A 22,048-nucleotide genomic window follows, 5' to 3' on the forward strand; every position below is an offset into this window, starting at 1 on the left:
ATTTTGAGCGTTAATTCCGCTTGATTGAAGTCATTTATAAGATAGTCTTGTAATAAAAAATAAATAACTTTTGAATGCTCCAAAAATACGTTCAAAATTGAAGGTGACCCATCTTGCCCCGCGGCCGTTTACATGGAGATTATATGGAATGTATCGCATAAGAAAAATGGCTAAACACCATTTTATTTTTAATTTCCAATGAGAGTGAATAATTTTTCAATCAATGCCCCAAACTTTTGTATATTCATGCTGGTCATCTAACAAAATTATTAACATAATTTGTTAATAACCCATCTGCCCCGCGACCCATCTTGCCCCGCGACCCATCTTGCCCCGCCCCACCCTATATTATTTTTGTCCTTTTTACACCATAACCATGAATACCAAGTACTTCGGAGATAATTTATTGGACTGATTAAGATATATTAGACAAAGGGTTTCTCGCTGATTTTCTTATCCATTTGTTAATCGATTCAAGATCTTTTGGCATCTTCGAATGAGTGTAATCAGTTTTGTACCTTTTAATTCCGCCTTATGTTGCTTATCCTTTGACAGATACGCGGATAACTGACACTGAGGAAGATTACAAGTGGTAGTCGAAATACGCGTATCTGTCAAAGGATAAGCAACATAGGGCGGAATTAAAAGGTACGAAACTGATTACACTCATTCGAAGAGGGTATTCTGCTTAGAGGGTTCGAAAAGTCGGTACAAGATCTTTTGGCAGTTAACAAAAGATACAATATTCCAGAATATGTAAGCTATTTTTTAAAAATTTCACACAAGATTCTAGAAGGTGTCTGGCATTTCTGGTAGTTTAGTCCATGGTCCATGATGCTATTTTGGAAACCAATCCACTAGATGCCAAATCCACAATATTGTCTAGAACTTTTCTGCCGCCACTCGCATAACAGTCCCATCTGTGCTGGGTTTCCTATTCATATCATAGGGACTGTTTTGCGAATGGGGGCAGTTTTGGTCCATCACACAAAATAAATATGTTAAATACAAATAATACAACAATAGTATTAATAAGTGTAAGAAGGGTTCTGTTCACCATAGGTGGATTAAATCGATTTGATTATGTTAAATTCCACAAACCTTGGCTTTGTTCTGCAACTTGAAGTAATCGTTTTTATGCCAAATCACCGGATAAACGGACATGCTCTGACTAGGGATTAGTAGATTGCGTATGTTGTCCTTTGAAATAAGCTGCTCCATTTCTTTTCCTTCGTAAGGATTATCGTGTCGCATATGAATAGGTCGGAAACGCAGCAAATGGCTACATTCCCTAGGGCTGAAAAAACATAGGACCGAGTCACTAACGTCGGCTACCTCATTGCAGGTAGTTCTACTTACTGATGTCTGGTGTATATTCCTGGCATAAGAGGACGTGGATCTATGCTATTTTGATAAGTTAATTTAGACTGATCTTTCACAAAGTTTTTTCTCGTGTTTTGTAAAGCCATCTTCAATTACTCGATATAAAATGACAAAAAATATTCAAATTGCGCCTGTTACCGGTAAAAGTAGTTTGTTTAATATACAAAAGTAGTAACTATGACGGATGGGTAACGGTTGCTATGGTCTTACAGTAGCTCACCTTGATCAAAAGGCAAGCCAAATGGGGTGCGACGCAAATTCTGGAATAAACAAAACAACGTGGTTTCCATAGTTCTTCTTATGATTAAACACAGCAACTACCGTGTATGCACCAAACTTTGCGCAGTTAAGAAAAATCAAATTTCTAGTCGTTATAAAAATACAAACAAACAAAATATATCATGAACAACATGCTCATACGATAGACTAATGATCCTTCTTTGAGTCCGCAATATAAAAAAAATCATAATATTAACCAAAAAATACTCAAAATAGAAAACTATTTCATTGCCTTGTTCCTAACTTTGCGCACAAAATCTTCGATTGTTCCTAACTTTGCGCATAGTGTGCCTAACTTTGCGCATGCTATGAATTGCTCAAAAAAGTAATCAAAAATGCTATTATTTAATGTTTGCCCATTAAACTAAAGTTATTCAGATCAGGTAGTGTGCCCTTAATTGATCTTTGTTGAAATATTTTGTCCTACGAGGGAGGGGGAACGGAGGCCTCCGGAGTTCTTGATTTCGTCTGCGGTTCGTACTAGGCAGCTACCGTGTGAACAATACAAACTTCATGAGGGGTTGTTTCCTGTGGCTAAAGATCAAAGGTAAAAGCTTCCTGATAAATGAAGTGACCGTTACGGATAGGAACAATAAGGGGTCATTTAAATATGACGTCCATTTTTGGGGGGAGGGGCTGCGGTTGTCTGAGAAAGTGTGATATGCCATGTATTAGGTATACTATGAAGCGTGACGGGGTGGCCCAGGGGAAGAGGGGGTTCTAAAAGTCTTAAAAATGGTGGACGTCATAATTGAATCGTCCCTAACATTGACCGCTGGAAAATCCAAATGAAGGACTGTTCACAAATCACGTCTCATTGTAGACAGATGGAGAGTGCCTGCCATAGTGCTACGGTTCATACAATTTTCTACTAATTTCTATACAAAATTTCCTACATGGCGGAGAGGCAGGCCTGAAATTATCAGTACTGGTGTTACATAATATTTAAATGGTTCATAAGGCATGTATTCACGTTCAACAAGCATTTACTGCAAGTGCGCAAAAATTAGGAACACAGTGCAAATAATGGTTCCAAACATTGCGCACCACTATTTACTAATTAAATTGAAAAATTTCTTACGAACTGTGATTGATATTACTAGAATATCACCTTTTTGTCAATTAACTGTAAAATTAATCATCGTTGCACAGTTTTATCGAGGAAAATGTTGATTTTTAGTAGAGTTACTTCTTGGCAACCGTGTTAAGGCGAGGCAAATTTTGACATTTTTGTGTATTTTTTGTTTATTATTCAACATAAACAAAGATTTTATGGACATTAAATATTTGTCAAATAATGTTTATGTTTACACAATGCTAGTGCAATGGTTAAACTGGTGAATATGTTAACATTTAGTTATTTGTTTCGTTATTTTACAAGAATGCGCAAAGTTTGGACCTGCGCAAAGTTAGGTGCGCACACGGTAGCTCACCACCTGCCGTATGTTACCCGACGTCTTCGCTAGACAAATGGCTTGCCTTTGTGCCAAGACAGAAACTCTTCCAGTTTGCAAGACAAGCAACGATGTTGAACATGACGTGCCCCTTTACTTCACCACCAGGAATTTCTCAATGGAATCCACCCGTTTTTTCCGGAGCCCTCCAGATATTGCAGGATATTTATCGAAAGTGGTGCCACTAACATTCTTTGTCATCATTTTCCAGGTATTAATTTCAGCTTATCTTCACACTTTTCTTCAGAAAATCGCTCCTGAGATTCAACTCGACTAGACAATTCTGCCAAGGAATCCAACAATTCTACAAGAAATTTACCCAGCGATTTCAAATGGCATTTGACCATAGTAATATTCATAAGCAATTTCTGAAGTCTTGAGTTCATTCATAAGTTATCTTCCATAGTAAAAGAAGGTTTAATGTGTATTTTTCAATTTTACTTCTCCTTTTACACATTTCAAATATCTTAAATAATACAGTGTCTTAAAACTACAATCCTCCTCGGCCTCTTCCTCCAGAAGGTCCTTGCCCCTGCCAGTTACCCTTGCCTTGCTGACGATTGCCTGCACCACCGCCACCTGCAAAAGCAAAGTAAACACATTGTAAAGCATATATAATTAATTGTCCACTATCTGGCCCGGCATACGTTGCAAATAGTAATTGCCATTTTGAATATGACAACTTTCGGGCTCATTGAAGCACCGCACTCTAGATTGGTTCTATAGCGATCGTGTTGAAGACGCGAGGCTACGCACCGACAATATGTGCGGCCTACTCATTTTTAACATCCATGCAGCACATAGAATGTGTAACATTCGCACATTTTTTAAATCAGCTCGTGCACTCACATGAGCAGAGCATGTATTTTGCAATAATTTCGATACGGCAATCTCACTGGGTTTATAAACTACATTCAATTACCGAAAAATATTGACAATTTGCAAAAACGTGAGCGTACGAGCAAGTTTTTAAAAATATGCGAATGTTACATATTCTATGTGCTGCATATGGATGTTTACTAAAAATTATAGACACTATAGATTCCGTAGACTCGCAGAGACGAAGACAACTGTAGCCAAACGGACTGTCAATTCGTGTAGCCAAACGAGCATGACGTCACGATTTCAATAGCGACAATGGATTGCGTGATGAAAATTATATTGCTCAACCATGTCTCTGCGAATCTATAGTGTTTTTACTAAAAATGAGTGCATACTTTTGTTTTAGAGAGAACCTTTTTTTATGGGAGCCCGCTTTCCAAAAACCCCCCGCATACAAAATTTCACGTCGATCGGTTCAGTGGTTTCCAAATCAGGAAGCGTCAGTCAGTCAGACAGAAATCCATTTTTAAATATACAGAAAGATTGAGAATACACTACCTCCACCACCGCCGCCTCCTCTACCACGACCTCTCGCAGCTGGAAAGAAAAGAAAAACGAATTGTTTATTAGTAGCTGGATCCGTTTTTAAAAATGATGAATGGTTTTCAATTCCACACCTATATCCTACTACTTGTCCTACTAAAAAGAAGTCACTGGGTCAAATTTTAATCAAGTCGATTAGAGTTATGCATTGAATCAAATAAATGTTGGACAATTTTGGCGTGATCCCTTTAGCTTTTACAGCTCCATCAAAACATAATGCTCTCTCAGGAATACAGGTATAAATTAGATTTTTTTTTTTGAGAATTATTAAACTCACGTTTAAGAAAAAGTTTCCCTAAAATTTCATTTTCATTTTCATTTTGCAGCATTTGGTGCGGCAATGAGAGCGCAAGTCAGTCCAAAGCCGATGATAAGGAGGGGTAATGGCTGAATAGTCTTTGCTGACCACATAAACGCCATGGGATAGACTTGACAATATCAATGCTATTTAGATGCAAAAGAATTTTAAGGTTCAATAGTGAATCGCATACCTTCCAAAGCTAAAAAATAATAATCCACAAAATGCCAGGCAAGTCATAGAAAGAAAAAAAGCGTCCGATTGTTTATTTTTTCAATTATATCAAACGGAAACTTCTACCCTTTCCGACTCGCCAGTCACCGTGGAAAAATGTCCCTTCAGTTCTGGAAAATATATTATCCCCAATTAAATCGAATTGTCCACGTGGTCTTGTAATACCCCTACTAGGTAAGAACCAGTCATTGCCATACATATTAAATGCTAGACATGACCTCATGGATAGCATTTGGACATGTAAAAACTTTGCTGATGTGACTTTCCTATTAGGCAATTCTCTCATCTCATGTTTGTCTTCAAAACCTTGCCAAGCTTAGAAAATTGAAGTTAATAAACAATACATTACAAGGTTCGAATTCCCATAGAATGAGATCATTCATTCGCACTACAACACCATAGGAGATAATATCACATTGGCTGATTACAGTACAAATGCGAAAAATCTCCCTTTTCCCCTCTCCGCAAAACCCGGGGACTCGCCCTGTTGGATTTCGAAAGCCTCGGAGAATATTACAAACCTTCAATGGCATTCCCATACACTAACCCACATTGCCCATTCAGGGGTCTGACTGGGCCTATTGCCCTCCTTCAGTTTGTAATATTCTCACCAACTTGGAATTATATTTTCCCGGCATATAAATGACTTCGACAAATGTTCGATATACTATGCAGCAGCATGATCAGTATAACTATATCAGATGACTTGAAGATCTGATTTTTACAGAATTGTTTGCCATTGATTACATTCAGCTATTCCAATCATTACTGCAAAGTACATCGGCTGCATGCCTGAAATCAAAGCTTCCTGGAAGATATAATCCAAGCCCAGGGAAGAAAAAAATTCTCTAAAATTAAAGTAAAAATAAATATTTTGCTCTTAAGCGGGACACAGTTTTATATAACTCAAATTGTAAGTTTTTCAGTGAATCAGCGGAAATTAAAAATAATTGTGTACATATTTTTCAAAAAAAACTGCAATTTGTATTAATTTTATTGACTTGATGAAGATAATGCAAAACAAAAAGCCCCAAAAATTGAAAACAAAATAAAAATAAGTAATGCAAGATAATGACGATATTAAGGATCTCTTCACTAGTAATGGTTTCCATCTTTTTTTGTGTTCATCTCTAATTTCTTAGGAGAATTTTATTGAAATTCCTGAGTATTTTTTAAATTTTTTTGGTAAAATATCAAAAAGAAATTGCTAGAGAAATTGCTGGAAAGAGTTTATGACAATACTTTTTCAAGGTTCCTAGCGGCACATCGAGTGTCGTAGAAACCTCTCCCAACATTGTCTTGCGTCTATATGGAGGAGCACGAAGCGTTTTCGCGGACGACAGTTAACTAGACCTTTGGATAGGATAGGAAACGTAATCCTTCAGAAGCAGTTCACCAGCCGTGCACGGAAAATGTCGTCCAGGTCCAGTAAGACACTGTTGCGTACGTTGTCAGAAGCAGAGTTGTTAATAGTCATCGGAGCTAAAGCATAATCACTGACGAAAACGGGTAATAAAAAGTTTGCGTCACTGAGTCAGCAGCTCTTGAATATTTTTCTTCAAACACCGTCAGTCAGTTTGCTGGTCGCGACGAACAAGTTTTACCGTTTCTCTTGGCATTTTCGTTGAGTGGCTTGCACCGAACAGGACAGGCAAACGAATAATCAGCCTCACGGGAATGGCTGATCAGAAAAAAAAAATGTAAAAATGAAACACGCCTTCATTCGGAACAGAACCAAAAACCTTCAGATTGGCAGCACAACAAGCATACCATCAGCGCTAATACAACAGATTTTTTTTGACTGTATTAACGAGAGTTTTACCCCTAAGCTAGTTAATCTCGGGACCCACACTTTACTTCCCTTCCGAAGGAAGAACCCACATTTTTTGGAGTGGGACTCGATCCCAGGTCCTCGGCGTGATAGTCTTGTGTTCTAACCACCACACCAGGTCCGCTCCACATAGAACAGATCTGAAAGGGCGAGGCCAAATAGTCAATAAAAGCTTGATTGGTTCGCCTTTCGTCTGCAATCGGATACCATGTGACGAAAACATGTTCGTTTTTCGTCGTTGCAAAAGGCGGTCAAAGAGCGATCGACAAAACGAAGTGATGGTGTGTCGGCAATTGGCCTTTGCTGCCACGATCCTATTCAATCGGATTTCTGCACACACAATTATTGCCACCGTACTAATCACGCTATAGACTGTTGCGGTTTACTTTGTTTTACTATGGGGAAAGAACATCAAATTTAGCAAACACTTTAAGGCTTTCATGTAACAATATCCACCTTTTAAAACACACCACGGCACGGAAACACTACTAGACCACTCTCGCCTCTTCCACGTACCGTTACAGTGGACGAGTTGAGCCTGGGAATGTCCTCAGATAGGCTCATTGTGGTTAACCCTTATGTGGCCGGCAGGGTACCCGGGTACCCAACACCCATTTAAAATACACGGTGTAGAAAAAAGCAAAAAGTTTGTCGGCCACATAACGGTTAAAGTTCCCGAAGATCGCGAAATAGACGAAGTCCATTTCGCGAAACGATTCTCATATTTGATCATGCTAAATCTTTATAGAAATAGTGGCATCTCATTTAGACAGCCGATCCCAATACTTCAGCCAGATCCTCTGCGAGATTCGGGAATAAAAATGCCGAATGGGTTGAGGTCAACGTATCCTTTTTGATTCTGAACCTCTGGTCGATGTCCGCTATTTAACGCGGTTGAAAATAGCATCATGACGCGCTGCCGATTTAAGGCCATGTGCTTGATCTTTGCAGTTCAGCGTGATGGGGACTCATAGCGCTCATTGTAGCTTGGGTAACTCTTATACGCATTTTGTGTTGGATTTGAAGTGCGGTGATTAATTTTAGGATTTATTGACAAAACAAACTGACTTACACATAACCGGGATTTGATAAATACTTGACGAAAATAAATATACTAACTATCCATATATACATAACAAATTGAATTAACTAACTAAATACATTAGGAGAATTCACTTAACAGCGTTAAATGATTAAACTGATTAAATGTCGCGATAACCAAGGCAATCTTTCAATATATCACTTGTTTTTCCTGGCTTTGCTCACTTCCAAAAAGAGGCAGCTTTTACAAACCGAGAGCATTTGTTTACAAATTTTCAAGATTGGTGCTCTTGAAAACGTGAGCAAGGTACCAAGTCGGCCATTGTGGCAGCCATGTTTGTATTCTCTGAGGTTTCTCCTTAACGTACTTACTCGTGATTTCCGTTACAAATAAGTCAAATATATTCCTTGAAGGATTTCCTAAATAAATGCTTAAAAAAATTCTGCGTGTTTTATTTTTTCAAAGTCTGGAATTTTCGTCTAGAAATTTTCTATGATTCACCAGTTACCAAAAAAATCTCGAAGCGTTTCAGCTTGATTTCAAATAAAGCCATTAAGATGCCTTAACAAACTTTCCCAAACTTTCAGGCGCGACCCTTATTTGCCAGCTGACGTACTTTTCGCGACACATCATAGAAGTTCCCTCATTTGTTGTATGTTACAGTAGAATAATCGACTGTCCCTCGCGACCCCTTGAATAAGGGCCGCCGGCGACCCCCCTGGGGTGTCGCGACCCACAGTTTGGGAAACCATGCATTAAGGATTTCGGTCACCAATTCCCCTCGAAGATCTATCAAAATCAACTACATGAGTTCTGAATAAACATTTTCAATAATGCAATGGTTCTATATATTTTGACAGAATTTCTTTAAGAAGTTTATGTTGGTCCAGTTCAAACTAGGTTTCATAAAAATTCTCTACCACCAAAATTTCCCTGATTGACTCCAGAATACCCTGATAATTCCTGGTTTTTTTTTTTCAGGGTGAATGAAATTCCCTGATAATTCCAGGTTTTTTTCCAGGTAGACACCCTGATCTCACTAGATAGCAAATCATGCTTGTATTACATGCCTCCTTCAGTGTAATATTTTTCGTTTGTATAAAATTTCACAGTAACCTGATTAATGAGTAGGTACACCGCCAGGCTTACGTTTATAATAATAAAATACAATAATAAAGGAGTATCCATTAAGCCACGTGAGAAATAGGATATCTTCAACACCAAACACCTACCCTCCGTATGAAGTTTTTTCCATGGAATACATTAGTCCTGTTCAGCGACGTAGGTTGAACTTAATCGAAGTTGCTGCATCCCGCGCTCACCCGTTTGATGACAAAAAGGGTAAGAGCAAGATTCAGCAGCTTCGAGCAAATTCAACCAGCGTCGTTGAACAGGACTATTGATTGTCACCCAATTGAGAAATTTCCCTCCCCACCACTATTCGCGTGACGTACTTTGTGGATGGCCCCTAATTAATAATTGCAAATAGAATACAATAAGGTAGGTATGTAGCTAAATGAGTTACTTATATATAAAAAAATCACAATCTTGGTGTAAGCATGTAAAATTACTTATCGTATATCATCTAGGTAGGGTGGGGCGGGGCAAGATGGGTCAGTGCCATTTTCGAGCGCATTACTCATGTTTTGATTATGTTAATAATTTTGTTAGATGACCAGCATGAATATACAAAAGTTTGGGGCATTGATTGAAAAATTATTCACTCTGATTAGAAATAAAAAATAAAATGGTTTTTAGCCATTTTTCTTATGCGATACATTCCATATAATCTCCATATAAACGGCCGCGGGGCAAGATGGGTCACCTTCAATTTTGAACGTATTTTTGGAGCATTCAAAAATTATTTTTTATTACAAGACTATCTCATAAATGACTTCAATTTGTATTAACCTATAATGTATGTTTCCTTGACCTAATAAAAAGTTTATAACTATAGGCTAACGTTAAACTGAATAAATACTGAATACTTCAATCAAGCGGAATGAACGCTCAAAATTATAACATAAAATTATGATATTTTTTAGTGAAAACATCGATTTTCAAGTCGCCTTAGGACCACTCAAATCGTAAAGTTTTTCATAGTCCAAATAAATTTATAAAATGTTTACTAGTAGCTCTTGTTTACTCAGTATGGATATGGAGCATTAGACCGGCCCACATTTGTATGACGTGAAAAAAAAGTTTCCGAATCTCACGGGTCACCCTCTAGAATCGTACCTTTGGATGAGAAGAACAATCTGTGAAAGATACAGCTCAATCGGTTGAAAACTAAGCTGACGCAAATGAGTTGTAGGTTTGTATGGGATATTCAGCCCAAGTTTATGGGAAATTGGATGACCTCTAGTCTCTCGTACAGTACACCGGTTTGGCGAGTTCGATTTGGCTCAGAATTAAAAGAATAGTAGTTGATACCCTAGTGAACAACTTTGTAGATCATGATATGATCATGAAAAAACTTAATTTAGTTGTGGTTTCAGTCAATGCAAACAGGATGAGGACATATTGCCCCGTTTACTCTCGGTTGTTACATGCAACACGTGCTTGCCGTTCGAAACTTGCATACTACATCATAGGCAGCTATGTTGTCCTTAATGTCCATTGCCCACGCACGTGGATGGGTATCGAGATAATGAAGAATGACATAGCTGCCTATGATGTAGCGCTCTAGCTATGATCGACAAACACGTGTGGAATATATCAATTGAGAGTTAACGGGGGAAGATGTCTCCATCCGGCTTTCCACAACTAAATTAAGGGGCTGTCCATAAACCACGTGGTCATGAGGGGGGGGGGGGGGGGGGGGGTGTTGGTCAATGACCGTTTTGTATGGACGAATAAAAAATTTTGTATGGACTAATGACCATGGGGGGGGGGGTTGAGAAGTCCCAAAAAAATGACCACGTGGTTTATGGACAGCCCCTAAGTTTTATCATGATATGGTCTTCTACAAAGTTGTCCATTAGGGGATCAACTACTATTCTTTTAATTTTGAGCTAAATCGAACTCGCCAAACCGGTGTACTGTATGAGAGACTAGAGGTCATACAATGTCCCATATATTTGGACTGAATATCCCATACGAACCTTCAACTCATTTGCGCCAGCTCAGTTTTCAACCGATTGAGCTGAATCTTTCACAGATTGTTCTTCTCATCCAGAGGCACGATTCTAGAGGGTGCCCCGAGGAATTTTTCGACATTTTTGTATTTGGGCCAGTCTAATGGAGCATATATGAATGTGGAACAAATCTTTATTTTGACGTTTTTCGTTAAGAAAATGTGAATTACTTAAAAGATTACCCATCTTGCCCCGCACTTTTTTCACGGCGCAAAATCGCTCACTTTTTAAAACTGCTTGTTTAACATCATATTTTGTATTTGATGAACATTTTATCAACTTTTAGCATAGCTAACTAGTGTATTAGAGTAGCGGACGAATACAAACCAATACGATTTATATTTACAAAGTTATGGTGATCCATCCTTAGGCGACCCATCTTGCCCCACCCCACCCTACAACGCCAGCACATTACCCTTCACCGTTTTGTATTAGAAAATCTGCTAGGCTCGAGCCACTCTTTCAAGAAAGCTTACCTTGCGCTCGAAGAATTGCCGATTTGCCTCTGCCAGCCGTGCCGGTTTTTGTTCCTTGTTTCTTAAACATCGGGGCATTTTTCAGCATGTCCGGCAAAATCATGAACCGAATCTTTGATCCCCGGATGTAGACATTTTCCAGATTGGAAGTTCGCCCGTCGCGATAGGTTACGGTCAGCTGCGTCATCTGGCAGTTCATGTTGTCCTCGGCTTCAATCAGTTTTCCTCTATACACTTCGCCGGTAATTGTCTCGCAGGTCACAATATGTCCCTCTGCCTCGTGCAGGACCTTGATCGGAACTCCGATAGACATTTTTTAATGAAATTTAAAAGAATTTCGAGGAAAACGTTTCAAACAACTATGGACGCTTGGTTTCGGCAAAATAAACTTGACTGACACTGCACGTCAAAATCCGGCGCGGCTGCCACTTTTCCAAGATAACTAAATTAAACAGGTATTTCAGTTGGCATTATGCACATGTGTTCAACATAAATTAATAAGCAGACGGCCAAGCCAAAACGGACGGACACGATGCCACGACGTAGCTTTGAAAAAAAAAAAAAATATCTAATGGGTTATTGCGGAGATTCCACCTGTTTAGACTCCTGCGCGAAAATTAGTTGCGTGGATTTTTCTTGCGTGGGCCCATAGATATAAAACCAGACCGCGTCCTGGAGAATATTTTACGCAGTGTTGTTAGGTACACATTTGGTGATAGTTTTACATTGTAAACAAACATTTATAACGCACCTACGCTGAAAATTAGCATAATCATTTATTTGCGTCGGAATCTATAAATCTTCACAACGGGCAATAATTTTGAAAACTTTTTGCGTATAAATTTTAAATTTTGATGAGTCAATTATTTGAGGACATGCAAAGCAACATTATTTACCATCATATAGGCCTTTTCATGTGACAGATCCGTGCATGCATTTGTTTACAAAGCTTGAACAACAGCTGCTAACAAGAACGTGTCATCTTCATAGAAGAACTGTCAAACGCCCGAACAATCAGCTGATTTAAGACGTCAAATGAAAAGGCCCATTGTTTTCAGCATTTTTCATTGACGTCACAATATAATTGATTGGAAAGGGTAAACCTTTCCCATGGAATTTCTTGAAAATAGTACCATGCCAAGATAGTTACATAAATGGGGAAACCATCAGACTGACTCAATGAAACATTTCAGCGAAGACTTCAACCGCTTCACCTTCAAAGAACACGCTAAGAAAATGTTACTCTAAAATGAGTAAGATTCACACAAAACTGAGCTAAACTGGAACAGCTCAAAAAATGAGTAAATTGCATTTCCAGCGATAGCACTGGCCCAAGTGCAAAAATCCAACTGGTTTAAGCCGTATAATATTCTACGCATCATCAAGAATATTATACGGCTTAAACTGATGAGATTTTCGCACTTGGGCCAGCGCTATCGCTGGAAAAAAAATTTACTCAATTTTGAGTTGTCCCACTTTAGCTCGAAAATGAGTGAATTTTCTGACCGTGAATGGTTAACCCTGAAAAACTTCTACTGAGTGATTAAAAATTTCAATAGGTAAGGGAGCGTCAATAAATTAGGTAATGCTTTAAGGGGGGTGTGGGGTTCAGTAAAGTGTGACGACCCATACGAAAATTTCAGAGGTCCCATACAAAAAGTGTGAAAAAGAGGGGAGGGGGGAGGGGTTGGTTTGGGTTGAAAATGGTCGATTTTCGCGTGACGTAATTTGTGAACATTCCCTAAAGTATATAATAATTCAGGCGTTCGATTTGAATAGGTTGTGCTTGCTGTGAAATCTACTCGGAAATCTATATGCAGATTCGACCTATTGACCTTGCAGCACCAAATCGGAGTTCGCCAGTTGGGGAACGTTCAAAAATTACGTCCAACATTTGGGGGAGGGGGGGTCTAAAAAAGTGTGACAGTACGTGTATTGGGTATAGGGAAATTGCGTGACAGAGGGGGGAGGGGGGGTCTAGAAATCCCGAAAAACGATGGACGTAATTTTTGAATCTTCCCTTGCACTAGCGAAGCGAAGTTTTCAGCGAACTTTCTGTCATTCCTCATCCGACCCGACATGCATCCCTGATGTTTTCGTTTTCAGTCCGACGCCGTGTCGACAATCACGACTTTATCCTACCTGGGCGTCTGTCAGTGCGAACGCGCCAAATAATTATTTTTCGTGAGTGAGCATGTGTAGAGTGACTGGAAGGGAGAGTGGCGTCATGTTCCCATTTTGACAGGTCTCCTGCTCGTTTGGATCAGGAATTTGTATGGATTTGACAGATGACCGCTGTTCCAATTTTGACATTGACGCCACTCTAAGTTAAAGCCACTCTAAGCATGTGGTGTTGGTGGTTAAGGTGAAACGGTACGCTAGCCGCTATTAATTAGAAAAATTGTTTCGCAAATGTCGATCGCTTGGTCGATCGGCTTTTTTTTTGCGAAAACGCAAACTGAAAAGTATTAATTTATTAAAAATAGTAAGCGCACGGGTACAATAGTTTAGCAAGTTCGGAATTTTGTGTGAAATTAGTTTTTGTTTTCACCATGGAAAAATGCTTCTGACTACCATGGTGAGTTCGTCTCATTTTCCCTTAAGCCTTCAGTACACGCTTTGCCAAGTGCGCAAATATTTGGCAAAATTTGACAAATTTATTTGTCATGCGTGTACTGACCAAATAAATTTGCAATAACATTGTTGTGCAAATATTTGCCTAACTTTGTCACGGTGAATATTTGCTAATATTACAAATTGAGCACCTTTCAAGTAAAGCAATCTAGCAAATATTTGGTCATGTTTGCAACTCCGATCAGTACTCGAGTGGCAAACATGTGCAAATGTGAGTTTGCCAATTGTTTGTCATACATGTACTGACCATTGACAAATAATAGCCAAACGGCAAACGTCTGCTAACGTCTGATACGTCAAATAGCCAAATATTTGCGCATATTGGCAAAGCGTGTACTGAATGCTTTAAGTTCGCTAGTAATGCAGTGAAGTTTGAGCGATGCTCATTCTTCGGTTTTCTTCCAAATCCACAATATTTACTCAAAAAAAATTACGCGCCTGAGTAATGTGTTTTACTAGATTGAGTTTAAATAAGGGCGAAAGTAACATGATCGATTTCTCTTCATCGTCTCTTTCTTCTGCGAATTAAAGTGACAAGATACAAATTCAATCGAACTTTTTTACACTTGACGCTAGGTTGCATCGCAACCTAGCGTTTTATGACCAAGAAGTGCAATAAGGCAATCCATGACGACTTTTCGCGATGGGGGTGACAGCCAAAACTGTAAAAACAGTGTGAGTACAACTTAACAAAGTTTCGTCAAGTGTCGTCGGTGCTTGACAAATTCCTTTGTGTTCAACTGTCACCCCGATCATCGATTGTCAAAAATACATGGTAAACAAAAAAAAATCAGCTGATCGTATAGAGATAAGTGACATTTCAACACACGAACACTAGCGCAAATTTTTCCTCACACAAAAGTGCACGCCGATTGAAAGGCTATTCAGATTGCATATGCAAATATTACCCAATCAAATTGGGTAAAACGGGTAAATAATGATAAAACTAATGTCTGGGGTAAGAGTGCAAATTTTTTCCTCGCAGTTTCACAACTACATCTACAAAAAAGGCACGCATACATTTGAACGTGATTACCTCTATATCTGTCTCATGGATTGCCTTATTATAAGAATATGTTAGAATGTACACAGCAAAAAATAAATGCAACCCGCCCGATGTAACTCATTCCGATGTACTAAATCTGGAGCTCGATTTGAATAGGTCGTATGTGCTTTTGTCGAAATAAAATCGATCAGTTTATTTTAGTCATTGTAGCAATATGGCAGATATTATGCAAACTTTTAATGATGGAACAGAAAGCCTGTTTTGTGAGGATTGTACTGTATGTATAAACTTTGCTCAATTTCAACGGTTTTCGCTATAATAAGCGAATCCAACTGATCGAATTTTTAATCGACAAAAGCACATACGACCTATTCAAACCGAGCTCCAGAAATAATCAATGTAATCACGATTCCTATAGGGCACTGCATGAAATTCTCTCCGTCTCTTTCACTCCTACAGGAATTTTATAAACAACAAGGCCAAAAAACGTCAAAAGCCCATATAAAATCAAAACAATGCAGTGCCCTATGTACGATTATATCGTTTTTATGTAAAATCTTTTGTTCTTTTGCACATGTGTACATCGTCCTGCACGGAAAAATATTAAAACCCAAAGAATAAGTTTTAAAAACTCAAATTTGGCTAAACTGCTTTTAGTTTTAACTCAAAGTTGGGTTGTTTTCTCCCTCGCCCCACCGCAATGTTGTCGAAAACAAAGAGAGAAGCACCGACGCATCCGCTGCTCTTCCGTGGAAGAAGCCAAATTTGGGTTTTCTTGAGTTAACCCAAATTTGCGTCATTTGAGGCCTCCGTTGGGTGAAAATAACTTACCAGTGGATTAATTTTTTTTGCCGCTCTCAAACGAGAACTACTCACTCACCACTTTCGCTGTTTGACGCAAATTTGAGTTATTCCACGGAAGACCGGGATTGCGTCAAAACAACTTAAATTTGGGTTGATTTGTAGTTCCGTGTGTATAATATTCATGCAACCGACGGATTGATCGGGTTGTACACGCAGCAAAATGAGCTTGTTTAAAACAATAAAACGCATGATTGATTTTCAAACTGAGCATTTACTTATTCCGAAGTTATATTTCTTTGTTCTAATTTAGAGTTTATCGATCAAAACATGGGAATTCATTCCATATAACGTTAAAATCTGCATTTGTTTCAACAAAATGGGGACCATAAACATGGCCCGGAAGCACTCACACATCTTCAAAATTCTTACCCCAACATCGCCACACCGAAGAAGGTGTAGCAAATCCATCACTCCAACTTCCAAGTGCAGTTTTGGCCGTGATGGATAACGCGCAGGTATTGTGCGTTTAGCACTAAATTGATTTCCGAAAAAACTTCATTGACTTCCGCTGCCTTTCCTATGCGTTAAACATAACGTCGGAAGTAGTGCGCTGTATAGAAAACCAGATTTACTGTACAGCGCACCACTTCCGACGTTATGTTTAACGCATAGGAAAGGCAACGGAAGTCAATGAAGTTTTTTCGGAAATCAATTTAGTGCTAAACGCACAATACTCAAGACTGCATCCAAAAAAAAAGTTGGTCGGTTTCGATTTTTTTGCCTTTTTTATTCGTTCTCACTTCCATCCGCTTGTCGAGTGTCTAAAAATAGATTTCCGAGCTGCCGCAGGAGCTGCCGTCACCAACACAATCACTTCACGGCTTTGTTAGTGACAAAAGTGCAGTCGTTTAACTCAATCTGTTATTTTATGTTGAAACTACTAAATCTCTGTTTGTTCTAACAAACTGTGAAAAATTTCGGCAAATGAAAATATGTGTATTATCGAACAATGGAACAGTTCAGTTTAAACTAGAAATTAGTTTGTCGCTATAACAAACTGAAAAAATTGGTTGATTTGAACAAGAATTTAATTGTGTTTACAAATTATTTTTCTGCGTGATAGCAGTTCAGATGTAATATTACACAATAGTTATTTTGCTGTGTAGCGTTCATGATTACCAGAAAAAAAATCATGATCAGTGCTGAAAAATTCATTTCGTCATATCTAAATTCAATCACCTACAGCTCATTTTGGAGGCTGAACCTGAGAATATGGTATACACTCAGAAATAGGGATATTCATGAAATGACTATTTTTCATTCATTTTATAACTAAATCGCATTTATGCATTAAAATTTCAAAGAAATAGATTCTCAGTGTATATATCTTAAAATTAGAATGCATAAATTAATTTTTTGCAACTTGGCAATATAATATTGAATTTTATACTTGCCGTTTTATTGTCACTACGGCCTACTTTTCCTCACTATAAAAATCAGTTGCATTATGATTCATAATGCAACTCATTTGGGTTGCATTATGAATCATAATGCAATTGTTTGGGAAACAACCTGTGTTTCCATGTCAAGAGCTTGAAAAAATGTGACGGTTATAGCACAGCTTGCTTGATTCTAATTTTGCGTCTAGCTTGGTGGAACACGTGGGTGATCCCGTTCAACCACCAGGAAGCATGATGATACTGATGGAAATAGTCATATTAAAGTGACTTTTTTTCTCATTGCAAAAAATGTTGTATGCAACTCGTTGCAAAACTCGATTTTTACAGCACTCGTCATATTTATCCAACTCGGCAAGCCTCGTTGGATAAATGTACGACTCGTGCTGTAAAAATCATCATTTTGCAACTCGTTACATAAATAACTATAAGTAAGAGAATGTGTAATTTTTAGACTCCTGTACGGTGGCAACTTACAATAAAAGCGCCGCAGTTATAGATTCTGTTTAGAACTGTACTTTCCGTTTTTGTTAAAAGTTTTCAAGTTTTATATTTATTAAGTAATATTTGTAAAACTATTAGTGCTACTCCAGAAGTTCCGCATAAGGGATGTAGTGCAGTCTTACGTGAGTAAAACAAATCGGCCCCTTCATTTTACGTTACCACGAAAATTATCCTTATCCCATATTTGATTACATTATATCCTTTGCAGAGCACCAGATTGACACCGTGGACAGGTTCCTTTTGGTGGCTCAGAATATGGATATGCCAAATCGGAACATTATTTGTGGGCCAGGATACTCATCATAGAGCCCAGCAGGTTATGGAAAGTTAAGGATTCTCAGCAGAACCAGCAGAAAGTGGAAATATTGAACTTTGTCAAAATGATTCAATTTTTTTAATAAAATAAATTTATTATTAAGCTTGAAACGCTTCATGTTGAAATTTAGCTGCTCATTCACCGATTTAATATATTGAAATAAAATTCCTAAAGATAAGCGAAATTTTACTTATATTTATACACAAAATGCATAAAATTTAGAAAATATTATACCGCATTTAGTTCACCACTGGACTGCGAACTGCGACTTCTATAGTGCGAAAACGTAAAAACAAGTGCGCGATTGCATCAAATCAGGTTGATGTCTTCGGCGCACTAATTCTTCAATCTATGGTGAACAAGTGCTCTGAAGACACCGAGTTGATTTGATGCAATCGCGCACTTTTATTAGCGTTTTCGCACTCGTGAAAACTAGTGCGATAGTCCAGTGGTGAACTAAATGCGCTATAGAGATAAGTGACATTTCATCACACGAACACTAGCTTGAATTTTTCCATACACAAAAATGCACGCCAATTCAAAGGCTATTCAGATTGCATATGAAAATATTACCCAACTGATTTGGGTAAAACGGCTAAATAATGATAAAACTAACAACCGGGGTAAGAGTGCACATATTTTCCCCCAAGTTTCACTACTACATCTACAAAAGAGACACGCATACATTTGAACGTGATTACCGCTATACAAGGAACAACTTTTTTAAAAAGTACTAAAAAATATGCATTCTGAAAACTAAATGGTATATAGTTTTGCTCAACTAATTCATATTTGGTCAGTTAATGCATGAACCCAGTCGAACCGCAATTTTGCATAGAAAATATTCATTTATGACTTTATTTATTTCTGAGTGTATGAAAGACTTGTGCAGCTACCCGAATAAAAAATACAGTAGAAAAACCGAACGTTGTATTGTAACAGCACTATTTAAAACCATATTTTTGCAATAGACACCACTGTAAAAATAAAAATACAAAAACAATAAAATGTAATGTAGACACCATACAGTAATTTGTAAATAAGATTTTTACAATATACTATACGGGTGGTTAAGTATCGTAACAATATAAAAAAATATTTTTCTCCACATATATTTTTTTGCAAAACCATACATTATATTGTAAATTAATTGTTATAAATACTTATACGTGGGTTTTAATAAACCGTACATTGTATGGTACACATATGGTTTCAAACAATAAAATGTACCGTAAATATATTGTTTTTAATTGTAGTTTGACTACTGGCAGAGAAGAGAAGGTCATCTCCCGAGTCAGAAATTGATAAATATTTCATGCTGTTGGTCGCGACACCTAGCGGTTGAAGCCACACTTTTTACACGGAAAATTTCAACCGTGTTGACACGAATAAGCAAAGTATTTCGGAGGCAGGTACACCAACTCAAAAACTGATTCGCAAAAAAAAAATTGTTTAACTAGAATGAATTTCGGGGACACAGTCAAAGTTGCTTATATCTTAAAACCGTAAATAGGGTACGCGATACAATAGTGATGGGAATATGTATAAAATCGTTATGATAATTAAGAAAAAATGGCAAAACACCATTATGATGCTTTATAATAGCCTACAATTGCAAAAAAACATCTTTGGTACGTGTACCATATTATTGCAATAGTTGTCGAAACAACAATTGATATGCTTTCAATGAAACAAAATTTCGATGCATAAGATAATTTATCATCGATATGACGTCATCTGTTCATTAATTTTGATTATACCTGAAAAAATCAATACACTTTGATCCATGCAGTTGTTTTGACGTTTATACACGATGGAAACGAAATGGACAGAAACAAAATAAATCGAGTCGATTTTTCACGCCTAAAATTTATCACTTTTCGTATGTTCGGTTTGTTCTGAGATGCCCTTCTCTTCTCTGCTACTGGTTATACATTTAATTAAATGGTTTTGGAATGGTTCTCTTTTGTTATGTTGTATTGATTTACATTACATAAACCATATAATGTTATATTATCTTGTCATTTTCCTCCTGTTAATGGCATCTTAGGCTTACTAGCATTATGAGAATGCGCTTTGGGAATTCTCCAGAGCGTTTTGGATAACCCTTCATATATTGAATTGCCCACGTCTAAGTCTGAGTCGAGGTCTGAGTAGTCTCTGATTGCATTAACAGTTGAAGCTTAGGCTCCCATGCCCTTGCCCATGCCCCACCAGCCAGATAACCGGGTTTCGCAAACTAAGCATTATTTGTGGCAACACTTTGAGCGGCATGATGGAACTATGCCGAGCGCGCTAAGTATTATTAGACCACTAATCTGCCGTTCTAAGCATATCTGTCCCATGTTGATTTTCAGCATTTTTCACTTTTTTCCTCCTATCGGCATAATTGTATGTGTATTTTTATGTAAACTTGTAAAAGTCATTAGTTTGTTCTGAAATTTCGAAAATAAATACCAAGTCATGTTGTCCCAATGTTGCATTTCCAAGCATATCTGTCCCACTAAAAGAAATACAGTCAAAAACTGCGAAAAGTATGCGTGGAAATTTCAAATTTGCGTTGTGTTTCACAGCATAACTGTCCCGCTGGGAACTATTTATTCAAAAATGAAGTGTTTTTTCGCGCTAAAAAAGGCAACTTCTGAAGTGGAATCATTCAGATATTATCCATTTTAATAGAAACTAGCTGTACCCGGCAAACTTTGTCTTGCCTACTGCGATTTTTTTGACGTTTCAAGTCCCTAGCCAAGTCCCAGTCCCCGTTCAAAATGTCTGAAAACCCAGTTTTCAAAAACTCTCAATTTTTCAATGTTTTTCGGCTCATAAACCTTCCTTGAGTGAAAACTAACAGAACAAAACAAAGATGACCCAAATCGGACGTTTCGTTTGCGAGTTATGCGCGGTCCCACGTATGCCACCCAACTAACAATAGCACCTTTAGTAAACGTTTTTGTTGCCACGTTGTTCAACAGCAAACTGAATAATGACTGTACTATCTTAAGTTCAAGCTGCTATTCAAGTTTTATTCACACAAATCTGGAGAAATTATAAAGCCAATGTGTCAGGAAGGCCCTGTATACGAAATGATTGGCAACGTTTATTCGACTTAACCATATAGCTGTTTAAACAACAACCATATACACTTTTAATCAAATCTTGAAATGATCTTTTGCAAGTGGATAAGTATTGAATAATAGCCCATTCAAGAGCTAAATAAGTTTTTCTAAATGCATAATAAAGCATTTTTGATGACACCCAAGTTGAGTTCTAAAAATAGAACCGGCCTAATAATTGCAATACAAGCAACTGAGTAACTGTTTATGATGCTATAGAAGAAATCTTTTATTCAGCTATTCAAAAAAATATTTAAAATATATAATTTTTTTATTACTGGTACTGCTATTATTACTAACTACTATAATCATTTATTTATTATCCCTAATTGACGGAATAATTTTAAGGTTATATACACTAGTGAAAATCTGATATTGTCTTGCATTTTTATTCTTGGGTGGGATTTGAACACGATGCCTTCCATCGACGAGCGGGCTCCATTACTCCGGGTTTATCTGGACATTGTGATAGAACATTAATATCAATGCGTTTTGATTTACAATTATGGAGTACCTCAAGACGGCAAATCAAGTACACTAATTCTTTCCGGTACATTTGCATTCTTTTTGAAGCAAATATCCGAGCAAATATCATATTAATCCATTACATTTTTCCATGCATTTCTGTGAACCACGGCACAGAAGATTTCAAATG

At 37.7% G+C, this 22,048-nt stretch overlaps 2 protein-coding genes and 1 long non-coding RNA gene across 3 annotated transcripts in view; all 3 read right to left on the reverse strand.

Moving 5' to 3' along the window:
• The window catches only part of LOC109415140 (cilia- and flagella-associated protein 45), a 28,936-nt gene extending 27,239 nt beyond the window's left edge, over nucleotides 1–1,697 (reverse strand). Inside the window, exons 1-2 of the mRNA XM_029873134.2 lie at nucleotides 1,360–1,697; nucleotides 1,102–1,297 (exon numbers count right to left, since the gene is read on the reverse strand). Of these exons, the coding sequence (XP_029728994.2) occupies nucleotides 1,102–1,297; nucleotides 1,360–1,469 (306 nt within the window). The 5' untranslated portion in view covers nucleotides 1,470–1,697. The remainder of the gene's footprint in view (nucleotides 1–1,101; nucleotides 1,298–1,359) is intronic.
• Nucleotides 1,698–3,532: 1,835 nt separating this feature from the next.
• LOC109415142 (small nuclear ribonucleoprotein Sm D3) lies at nucleotides 3,533–11,997 on the reverse strand. Its single transcript, XM_029873135.2, has 3 exons — nucleotides 11,560–11,997; nucleotides 4,497–4,535; nucleotides 3,533–3,695 (listed from the first exon to the last, which is right to left on the reverse strand). Exons 1-3 carry the CDS (start codon nucleotides 11,870–11,872, stop codon nucleotides 3,607–3,609), a joined length of 441 nt encoding a protein of 146 aa, XP_029728995.1. The 5' UTR covers nucleotides 11,873–11,997; the 3' UTR covers nucleotides 3,533–3,606.
• A 9,600-nt stretch (nucleotides 11,998–21,597) lies between these two features.
• On the reverse strand, nucleotides 21,598–21,983 carry LOC134288142 (uncharacterized). The gene is made up of 2 exons (XR_009997773.1): nucleotides 21,908–21,983; nucleotides 21,598–21,849 (listed from the first exon to the last, which is right to left on the reverse strand). It is a non-coding gene; the product is annotated as an uncharacterized LOC134288142 (long non-coding RNA).
• Between the last annotated feature and the right edge of the window lie 65 nt (nucleotides 21,984–22,048).

This window comes from Aedes albopictus, chromosome 2 (assembly GCF_035046485.1).
Source record: "Aedes albopictus strain Foshan chromosome 2, AalbF5, whole genome shotgun sequence".
Classification (NCBI taxonomy): Eukaryota; Metazoa; Arthropoda; class Insecta; order Diptera; family Culicidae; genus Aedes; species Aedes albopictus.

What these genes read in the sequence shown, in the direction of transcription:
- LOC109415142 (XM_029873135.2), bottom strand. Translation starts at nt 11,872, where the DNA reads ATGTCTATCGGAGTTCCGATCAAGGTCCTGCACGAGGCAGAGGGACAT. An exon ending in GGCAATTCTTCGAGCGCAAG is followed by an intron (nt 4,536 to 11,559) that starts GTAAGCTTTCTT and finishes TTTTCTTTCCAG; the next exon opens with CTGCGAGAGGTCGTGGTAGA. An exon ending in AGGAGGCGGCGGTGGTGGAG is followed by an intron (nt 3,696 to 4,496) that starts GTAGTGTATTCT and finishes TTGCTTTTGCAG; the next exon opens with GTGGCGGTGGTGCAGGCAAT.